Genomic DNA, 11,823 nt, shown 5'->3' on the forward strand with positions numbered 1-11,823 from the left:
ATCCTTTTTGGTTCGAGGTAGAACTTTTAGATTTCATGTAGAACCTTTTAGGTTTCATGTAGAACCTTTTAGGTTTCATGTAGAACCCTTTCCACAGAGGCTTCTACATGAAACCTAAAAGGGTTATCCTATGGGGACAGCCAAAGAACCCTTTTGGAACCCTTTTTTCTAAGAGTGCATGTAAATTTGCCTTATGGAATTTGAAATAAACCATTCTCTCTCTCGCGCTTTCTCTCTCGCTCGCTCTCCCTCTCTGCCCCTGTCCTATAGGGCCCACAGAATGAGACTCACCTCCTCCGTTCTGATGGCAGAGGTAGGGGAACCTCCAAACGTTCCCCAAGCCCACGCTGAAGCCCACCTGAGCCAGTACATACTGCAGCTTGCTGTCCCACGCCGGGCGGTCGTCTGCATCCCCAGACGATGCCACTCCCCCAGAGGTCCCCTGCACTCCCAAGTCCAGGAGCTCCGCCTCCGACCGACTGTCTCCCATCCTAGTGCCCTCCTCATCGCTAGGCAATGGAGGCTTCTCCATCTAGACAAAGGAAACGAAGAACAAGTGTCCCAATAGAGATAGGTGTGTGAGTGTGTGTGTGAGTGTCTGAGTGTGTTTGTGTTTGTGTGTGTGCCACATTGGTTTCTTTTTACATTTTACATTTGAGTCATTTAACAGACACTTATCCAGAGCGACTTACACGTATCTTATGTTAGCTGTTTGGGACAACCACATATCACAGTTGTATTAAGTAGATCTTCCCTCAATAAAGAATCTATGAGCAAAGTCAGTGGTAGTAAGACAAGACTAGTGCAGGTGTTAGAGCAGGAAAGGCAAGGGGGCCTCTTCACAGGCCTGCTAGATATGTCTCACATTATATACAATAAACAGTCAATAGACAATAAACATGTGGCTTAATGTACAGGTTCTGATAGTGAGTGGGTGTCAATAGACTATAAACATGGGGCTTAATGTACAGGTTCTGATGGTGAGTGGGTGTCAATAGACTATAAACATGGGGCTTAATGTACAGGTTCTGATAGTGAGTGGGTGTCAATAGACTATAAACATGGGGCTTAATGTACAGGTTCTGATGGTGAGTGGGTGTCAATAGACTATAAACGGGGCTTAATGAACAGGTTCTGATAGTGAGTGGGTGTCAATAGACTATAAACATGGGGCTTAATGTACAGGTTCTGATAGTGAGTGGGTGTCAATAGACTATAAACATGGGGCTTAATGTACAGGTTCTGATAGTGAGTGGGTGTCAATAGACAATAAACATGGGGCTTAATGTACAGGTTCTGATAGTGAGTGGGTGTCAATAGACTATAAACATGGGGCTTAATGTACAGGTTCTGATAGTGAGTGGGTGTCAATAGACTATAAACATGGGGCTTAATGTACAGGTTCTGATAGTGAGTGGGTGTCAATAGACTATAAACATGGGGCTTAATGTACAGGTTCTGATAGTGAGTGGGTGTCAATAGACAATAAACATGGGGCTTAATGTACAGGTTCTGATAGTGAGTGGGTGTCAATAACCAATAAACATGGGGCTTAATGTACAGGTTCTGATAGTGAGTGGGTGTCAATAGACTATAAACATGGGGCTTAATGTACAGGTTCTGATAGTGAGTGGGTGTCAATAGACTATAAACATGGGGCTTAATGTACAGGTTCTGATAGTGAGTGGGTGTCAATAGACTATAAACATGGGGCTTAATGTACAGGTTCTGATAGTGAGTGGGTGTCAATAGACTATAAACATGGGGCTTAATGTACAGGTTCTGATAGTGAGTGGGTGTCAATAGACTATAAACATGGGGCTTAATGTACAGGTTCTGATAGTGAGTGGGTGTCAATAGACAATAAACAAAGGTTGTTTCCACACAGGCTCTGTTATTTGTCTGGTACTTGTTTTTCACAGCTGGGGGCTCAATGGGATTCAGTCCATCCATTTTATGTTACAGTATCAAATAGAAGCTGTTACAGTATCAAATAGAAGCTGTTAGAGTATCAAATAGAAGCTGTTACAATATAAAATAGAAGCTGTTACAATATCAAATAGAAGCTGTTACAATATCAAATAGAAGCTGTTAGAGTATCAAATAGAAGCTGTTACAGTATCAAATAGAAGCTGTTACAATATCAAATAGAAGCTGTTACAGTATCAAATAGAAGCTGTTACAATATCAAATTGAAGCTGTTAGAGTATCAAATAGAAGCTGTTACAATATCAAATAGAAGCTTTTAGAGTATCAAATAGAAGCTGTTACAGTATCAAATAGAAGCTGTTACAGTATCAAATAGAAGCTGTTACAATATCAAATAGAAGCTGTTACAGTATCAAATAGAAGCTGTTACAGTATCAAATAGAAGCTGTTAGAGTATCAAATAGAAGCTGTTACAGTATCAAATAGAAGCTGTTAGAGTATCAAATAGAAGCTGTTACAATATCAAATAGAAGCTGTTACAATATCCAATAGAAGCTGTTACAGTATCAAATAGAAGCTGTTAGAGTATCAAATAGAAGCTGTTACAATATCAAATAGAAGCTGTTACAGTATCAAATAGAAGCTGTTACAGTATCAAATAGAAGCTGTTACAGTATCAAATAGAAGCTGTTACAGTATCAAATAGAAGCTGTGGTCTCCCTCTGTTACCATGAGCAGCAGATATATCAACCATGATCTCTCTACCACTGCTCTGTGTTCTGGTGATAAAACCAACGGCCAACTGAACCCACCCTGGAGTCTCCACACCGGGGAACCACATTTACACCACTAGTCTCCTGTCCAGGGGATGTACTTGTACATCAAGCTGCCTCATGCTACAGAAACAGGAGATAGGCTCCTATGAGGCGTTCTGACTCGCAGAGGCCAAGGCTCGTGCAAGGCTATTTACTATAGTGATGTCTTTGGCACAGGGGCACGGCTAGTATCAGCTGTAAGAGTGGAGAAGAACCTAGTTGCAGCCAGATAGAAAAGGTAGTTTCTCTCTCTCTCACTCTCTCTCTCTCTCTCTCTCTCTCTCTCTCTCTCTCTCTCTCTCTCTCTCTCTCTCTCTCTCTCACACACACACACAACAGTGGAGGCTGGTGGGAGGAGCAGTAGGAGGACAGGCTCATTGTAATGGATGGAATGGAATTAATGGAACAGAGTCAAACATGTGGTTTCCATTGGGTAAATCTATTCTGACAAGTGTGACTCGAGGGTTCCATTGGTTTACAGCAGGGGGAGGGGTTCCATTGGTTTACACCGGGGGGAGGGGTTCCATTGGTTTACAGCAGGGGGAGGGGTTTCATTGGTTTACACCAGGGGAGGGGTTCCATTGGTTTACAGCAGGGGGAGGGGTATAGTAATGGATCCACACTACTACTGGCAGGAGTTACCACAGAGTCATCCTACTATGGGAATAGGGAAGCTATTGGAGCACCTTACTAGATCTGCTCTGAGCTGATTGGTTTACAATAGCCAATACACTCAGGTTAAACTGTTTGATTGACTATTAGGCTACATTTACATTTGAGTAATTTAGCAGACACTCTTACAGACACTCTTACAGTTAGTGCATTAATCTAGGTACATTAATCTAGGTACATTCAGCTGGGTACATTCAGCTGGGTACATTCAAATAATAGATCAAAAAGAAAAGGATAACTCCCTCTTGTTACCTCTGCAACCGTCAACAATAACACGGGAGTCCTTTCTCCCCCCCCCCCCCCCCCCCCCCCCCTCTAAATTTAGCTCACCTCTAGTTCTACCTCTTCACCCCTAACCCTCTGCCCCCCATAGTGGTTAAGTGTCCAGAGTTGTTTTGAGCTACTGGTCAGTGAAACACTGTGTCTGTGAAGAGAGAACATGGAGTCCAGGGTCATTTCGGCCATAAAAATATATATATATATATATATATATATTATTTAAGCTTTATTTAACTAGTCTACTGGTCAGTGAAACACTGTCAGTGAAGAGAGAACATGGCATCCCCGGGAGCCACACACACCCTAAGTGTTATGTTAAATAAATACACACCCAACACTTGATTTGTAAAAAAAAGAACTGTGTAAACAACGATGCTCAGACTGGGTCATAATAACCCCCACGCACCCGGTCAACAACTCTATGCAGTTGTTGGAATGTATTTGTAAGTGAGAGAAATCTGAATAAAATAAATAATATTACATATCGTTTTGTTTGGCAATAGACCAGAGCCCTATGGGCCAAACAAACACTACAGGTAAATTGTAATGGAGATGATATGCTAATGAAACTCACCAGTGTATCATAATCCTGTGGATTTATTGGAACTGTATAATGTGTTATAATAAGAACGGAAACTTTTCTAGCATGTGGTTGTTTACCTTCTAGTTCAATATGCAAAGTGCATCGCAGCAAGATCCATCCACAGAGTGAATGTCTGTGATCTACAGACAATGGCACTGTGAAAACCCTTCACTGGTTTACATACTATTTATTATGTGGCAGTAAGTAACGTATTGCCAAACACAACAGAACCCTTGTACATGTATAGATTTGGCAAGACACTTGACACAGACACACAGACAAAGACAGACACGGACCAAGATGTGTGTACGAATTTCTGTTGTCTAAGAATATTTCCCAGTCCATTTTCTTTTCAGAGAATGGAAATGTCTCTTTTTACTTCCAACCCAAACGAAAAACGAAGGGTTTCTTCTAGCCTTAATAAAACTACTTTCCAAAATGAGTTTGTGTACTGGCTCTTCAAGTCACCTTGGGAACTGCATTGTTTGGAGTAAACTCGGATCTTTGTCGGATTATAAAAAGGTTGCTAGCCTACTTATTTCTCTGATGAGGTCCTATAGTCCTACACTTTCGCTACACAGAAAAAAGTATATAGGTTGAGACAAACTGACAACAATGTAAAAATGTACATTTAAACAATCCTTCATCCATATTATTTGAAATGAAATCCTGAACTCCTCATAAAGAATGTCATAACAATGTAATAAACGTTGTATGTCATGGTCCCTACATAAATAGCCCATATATATATATTGCGTGTTTACATATGGGCTTGAAATTGAAACCAATTGAAGTAATAGTACACTTTTTTTCAAGTGAGAAAATAACCAACGCGCAATCGGCGTAATACATAAAACGAAAAACAATTAGGCTATTTAATGATCATTTTAAGATATGTAAAAGGGTAGACAAAGATGGCTATGTAGGCATGATGCCATTACGCTTAGAAAGAGAAAGAAAGAAAGAGGGGGGGGGGGGGGGGGGGGGGGGTCTGTGTAAAAGAAAATAAGCTTTTAAAACCTTGTCTCGCATGCAAACAGCGCATGAGTGCAACAACCTAACAGGGATACAATAACGTACTCAATGGTAATATTGAACATACCACGGTTTGCCCTCTACGTCGCGCTGTGCACTTGGGGGAGTAGTCTCTGACGTCGGACAACTTCTCACTGCCAGCCTTGGTCGGTTACCCCAGCAGAACGAGAACCTTGTCTTGTCTCTAAATTACGTCTGGTTTGACGCACATAATAACAAATGGTTCTCTGGAGCGCTCAACTTGATCATTAGTATTCGGAATCCTATACAAAACTTCACAGGCGCCACGTTGTTGCAGTGTAAGAAGCATGATCTGTCGATCTTGCCAAGATATCAAGAAGACCAACTCCCTTCGTCTTTTGATTGGCTCTGGTCACCCTTCACAGTCCCACCCTTCACAGTCCCTATAATATTACAAAATACACGCAGGGCCGACATCAGTGGTTCGCTTGAGATTGGTTTCTTTAGTTAGATGCATGTTGACCGAAGTGTTTGAATTACATGCCACAAATTCGCAACAAATTGAATTAGGTAAAAGGTCATTTCCATGTCAAGTGTCCTTTTTAGTTACTGTAGGAGATACAACCGTTGTAGCCTAGTGCATGACAGTAAACAATCAATTCAGCTTTAAAAGATAAGCACTCTATTTTTTATTCTTTACAAAATATCTTATTCATTAGGCAGCGTCAACGTGACAGTGTCGACGTGACAGCGTTAATCTGACATTGTTACTGTGTCTTTAGGTATTTAAGACCCTGCCTACTTTATAAACGTAATATTTGACATACTCTTAGTATTAAATTAACTCTTCACAAGTAGCACTATTGAATGTTGAATGACATTCCAATAGTTTAAATCGACTGGTCAGTTCATATGTAATAACTTTATCCACAGGGGGGAGCTCTAGGTTATCACATGGGATATCATGAGCTCATCCTGAACACACACACACACACACACACACACACACACACACACACACACACACACACACACACACACACACACACACACACACACACACACAAACGGGTGTCCGGAGTGTGTTTAGACTTTTTTTTATTAGTCAAGCTAACTACAGAGAGCTTTACACCTGCCCAAAGGGGGTGGACACTGGACACATACACACTCTTAACATAGGTACACTGTGATGACCATATTATTAATGACTTGCATCCCATTAGGATGAGATAGGATAGGATATTACCCCCCCAGTGTGAAAAACCCGGCAGCGTTGCAGTTCTTGACACAAACCAGTGCGCCTGGCAGCTACTACCGTACCCTGTTCAAAGGCACTTAAATATTTTGTCCACCATCTGAATGGCACACATACACAATCCACATCTCAATGGTCTCAAGGCTTAAAAATCCTTATTTAACGTGTCTCCTCCCCTTCATCTACACTGATTGAAGTGGATTTAACAAGTGACATCAATAAGGGATCATAGCTTTCACCTGAATTCACCTAGTCAGTTTATGTCATGGAAAGAGCAAGTGTTCATAATGTTTTGTACACTCAGTGTATTTTATTGTCCCAAGGGAGAATTTGTCTTGGACAATTAAAAATGACTGCTACTTCCACATAGAATACATAAATAGATAGAATTAAATCTTACAGCACACAATAACATCCTCATCCATCCTCCTCTCTACCCACACAATAACATCATCATCCATCCTCCTCTCTACCCACACAATAACATCATCATCCATCCTCCTCTCTACCCACACAATAACATCACCATCCATCCTCCTCTCTTCCCACACAATAACATCATCATCCATCCTCCTCTCTACCCACACAATAACATCATCATCCATCCTCCTCTCTACCCACACAATAACATCATCATCCATCCTCCTCTCTACCCACACAATAACATCACCATCCATCCTCCTCTCTACCCACACAATAACATCATCATCCATCCTCCTCTCTACCCACACAATAACATCATCATCCATCCTCCTCTCTACCCACACAATAACATCATCATCCATCCTCCTCTCTACCCACACAATAACATCATCATCCATCCTCCTCTCTACCCACACAATAACATCACCATTCATCCTCCTCTCTACCCACACAATAACATCATCATCCATCCTCCTCTCTACCCACACAATAACATCACCATCCATCCTCCTCTCTACCCACACAATAACATCATCATCCATCCTCCTCTCTACCCACACAATAACATCATCATCCATCCTCCTCTCTACCCACACAATAACATCATCATCCATCCTCCTCTCTACCCACACAATAACATCATCATCCATCCTCCTCTCTACCCACACAATAACATCATCATCCATCCTCCTCTCTACCCACACAATAACATCACCATTCATCCTCCTCTCTACCCACACAATAACATCATCATCCATCCTCCTCTCTACCCACACAATAACATCACCATCCATCCTCCTCTCTACCCACACAATAACATCATCATCCATCCTCCTCTCTACCCACACAATAACATCATCATCCATCCTCCTCTCTACCCACACAATAACATCATCATCCATCCTCCTCTCTACCCACACAATAACATCACCATCCATCCTCCTCTCTACCCACACAATAACATCACCATCCATCCTCCTCTCTACCCACACAATAACATCACCATCCATCCTCCTCTCTACCCACATAATAACATCATCATCCATCCTCCTCTCTACCCACATAATAACATCATCATCCATCCTCCTCTCTACCCACATAATAACATCACCATCCATCCTCCTGTCTACCCACACAATAACATCACCATCCATCATCCTTCCTCTCTACCCACATAATAACATCATCATCCATCCTCCTCTCTACCCACATAATAACATCATCATCCATCCTCCTCTCTACCCACATAATAACATCATCATCCATCCTCCCTCTCTACCCACACAATAACATCACCATCCATCCTCCTCTCTACCCACACAATAACATCACCATCCATCCTCCTCTCTACCCACACAATAACATCACCATCCATCCTCCTCTCTACCCACACAATAACATGACCATCCATCCTCCTCCGTACCCACACAATAAGTTAATTAGTTCATGCCAAGGTAAGGCTGTGACTTGTTAGCAGCATGACTGGCTAAGCTCCAGTTCCAATGTTGTCATCCTTAAGTACCACTAGGCTCTCTTACCAAAACCATATGGTATTTTATACCACTAGGCTCCCTTACCAAAACCATATGGTATTTTTTTACCACTAGGCTGCCTTACCAAAACCATATGGTATTTTATACCACTAGGCTGCCTTACCAAAACCATATGGTCTGTTTACCACTAGGCTCCCTTACCAAAACCATATGGTTTGGTTACCACTAGGCTCCCTTACCAAAACCATATGGTCTGTTTACCACTAGGCTCCCTTACCAAAACCATATGGTTTGGTTACCACTAGGCTCCCTTACCAAAACCATATGGTCTGTTTACCACTAGGCTCCCTTACCAAAACCATATGGTATTTTATACCACTAGGCTGCCTTACCAAAACCATATGGTATTTTATACCACTAGGCTGCCTTACCAAAACCATATGGTATTTTATACCACTAGGCTCCCTTACCAAAACCATATGGTTTGGTTACCACTAGGCTCCCTTACCAAAACCATATGGTCTGTTTACCACTAGGCTCCCTTACCAAAACCATATGGTCTGGGCACCACTAGGCTCCCTTACCAAAACCATATGGTTTGGTTACCACTAGGCTCCCTTACCAAAACCATATGGTCTGGGCACCACTAGGCTCCCTTACCAAAACCATATGGTCTGGTTACCACTAGGCTGCCTTACCAAAACCATATGGTCTGGTTACCACTAGGCTCCCTTACCAACACCATATGGTCTGGGCACCACTAGGCTCCCTTACCAAAACCATATGGTTTGGTTACCACTAGGCTCCCTTACCAAAACCATATGGTCTGGGCACCACTAGGCTCCCTTACCAAAACCATATGGCCTGGGCACCACTAGGCTCCCTTACCAAAACCATATGGTCTGGGCACCACTAGGCTCCCTTACCAAAACCATATGGTCTGGTTACCACTAGGCTCCCTTACCAAAACCATATGGTCTGGGCACCACTAGGCTCCCTTACCAAAACCATATGGCCTGGGCACCACTAGGCTCCCTTACCAAAACCATATGGTTTGGTTACCACTAGGCTCCCTTACCAAAACCATATGGTCTGGGCACCACTAGGCTCCCTTACCAAAACCATATGGTCTGTTTACCACTAGGCTGCCTTACCAAAACCATATGGTCTGGGCACCACTAGGCTCCCTTACCAAAACCTTCTCCCCATTAGTTCCTGCCAAGGCAGCAGCTACTCTTCCTGGGGTTTATTATGGGTCCCCATTAGTTCCTGCCAAGGCAGCAGCTACTCTTCCTGGGGTTTATTATGGATCCCCATTAGTTCCTGCCAAGGCAGCAGCTACTCTTCCTGGGGTTTATTATGGGTCCCCATTAGTTCCTGCCAAGGCAGCAGCTACTCTTCCTGGGGTTTATTATGGGTCCCCATTAGTTCCTGCCAAGGCAGCAGCTACTCTTCCTGGGGTTTATTATGGGTCCCCATTAGTTCCTGCCAATGCAACAGCTACTCTTCCTGGGGTTTATTATGGGTCCCCATTAGTTCCTGCCAATGCAACAGCTACTCTTCCTCGGGTCAAGCAACATAAGGCAGTTTTATACAATTTAAAATATTACATGACATTACATTTTATAAGACTTTTCACAACACATTCAGTGTGTTCCCTCAGGCCACTACTCTACTATCACATATCTACAATACAAAATGAATGTGTACAGTACGTGTGTGTAGAGTGTGTCTTGTCATGTGTCTGTGTAAGCGTGTGTCTGTACCTTTGTGTGTGTCTTTTCACAGTCCCCGCTGTTCCATAAGGTGTATTTGTATCTGTGTTTTAAATCTGATTCTACTACTTGCATCAGTTCCATGTAGTCATGGCTCTATGCCTTACAACTTGAGGACCTTAGCTGCTGTATCATATATTATCACAATACTACTGTATATAGTTACTGTACTTGTTGTAACTAATTAATGGAGACACACGTAACACGAATGCCTACACCGCTGAAGTAACACCATTCTTCTGATACTATGCACCGTGTGACGTCTATGTGTGTGTGTGTGTGTGTGTGTGTGTGTGTGTGTGTGTGTGTGTGTGTGTGTGTGTGTGTGTGTGTGTGTGTGTGTGTGTGTGTGGGTGTGCGTGTGTGTGGCTGTGTGTGTGGGTGTGACGTGTGTCATCCATAACCGGTTAGAGAGAGAGTGTGAGGCATTGTGGCAGACAGGTCAATGAAGATAGACTGAAGATATGTGACTTTATGACCCTGGACAAACCAGCTCCACCAGCATACAGACACCATGACAGAATGATAGAGAGGGAGGGAGAGAGAGAGAGAGAGAGAAAGAGCGCTTGGGAGGGAGAGTGAGAGAGAGAGAGTGTGAGAGAGTGTGAGAGAGTGTGTGTGTGTGAGAGAGAGAGAGAGAGAGCGCAAGAGGGGGGGGGGGGGGGGGGGGGGGGTGGAGAGAGATGAGAAGAAAAGCAGAATGTGAACCAAACACAGCCACACAGCCACACAGCCACACAGCCACACCACATGGATCCTCTAGTATCTCACTGGAAGTTACAAGTCAGTTATGAATGGAGGAAAGCCACCAAGCCACCAAACCATGTCAGCACACAGACACAAGACCTATGACACACAGACAGTGTGGTTTATAGGCAGCATTATGTGGGTCATGTTTTGTAATGTGGAGTCCGAGGTTGACTTGAGGATTCTCCAGGTCCTGTCAGACCTACGAACACACAGGAGCCATATCTGACCTCAACGATATTACAGAGGAGGGATTGGAAATGTTTTAAAACGGACCAGCTTCAAAAGTTGGTGTAGAGGATCAATCAGATAAACCTGGTGAGGTATTGGAGAGTCACCGCTGGCAGCAGGCTCAAATGATCACAGCCCTGGGGCCTCCATCGACCCATTGCTTCCAGACCTTCAGGATGTGTGTGTCTGGGCTGGGTTGTGAGCATAAAGATGTTTATGTTCTCTGTAAGTTAACGGACAATAAAATACATCTCATCTTATTATCATGTATTAAAGGTGCATACGCACAAGAAAAGACTCCAAACCTTGTGTGCTCCAGTTTTCCTTTTCCTGCAAAGGTGGATATTTATTACATTTGAACTAGACAGGAAAGTATCTCCACAGACACCTCAGGCCATGTCCATACGTACACACAACCTCTAGTATTTGAAGAATTGTACTGCAAGGCAATATCATTTTTTGAAAATGTAGGTGTTTGGTGACACGCTTAAGCATTCAATGATAACAACGGTAATAAGAACAGGAAAACATATTAAAACAGATGTATTTGCCATTGGAGATTGCATAGCAGGGTTTATTTACATTTCTGAGATTCAGATCAGATCAGCCCTTAGCACAGGCAACA

At 42.9% G+C, this 11,823-nt stretch overlaps 1 protein-coding gene across 1 annotated transcript in view; it reads right to left on the bottom strand.

Moving 5' to 3' along the window:
• LOC106601978 (sodium-dependent neutral amino acid transporter B(0)AT2) overlaps nt 1-5,665 on the bottom strand; it is a 28,276-nt gene extending 22,611 nt beyond the window's left edge. Inside the window, exons 1-2 of the mRNA XM_045715724.2 lie at nt 5,381-5,665; nt 292-532 (exon numbers count right to left, since the gene is read on the bottom strand). Of these exons, the coding sequence (XP_045571680.2) occupies nt 292-532 (241 nt within the window). The 5' untranslated portion in view covers nt 5,381-5,665. The remainder of the gene's footprint in view (nt 1-291; nt 533-5,380) is intronic.
• Between the last annotated feature and the right edge of the window lie 6,158 nt (nt 5,666-11,823).

The sequence above is a fragment of the Salmo salar genome, chromosome 03 (assembly GCF_965601325.2).
Source record: "Salmo salar chromosome 03, fSalSal1, whole genome shotgun sequence".
Lineage (NCBI taxonomy): Eukaryota > Metazoa > Chordata > Actinopteri > Salmoniformes > Salmonidae > Salmo > Salmo salar.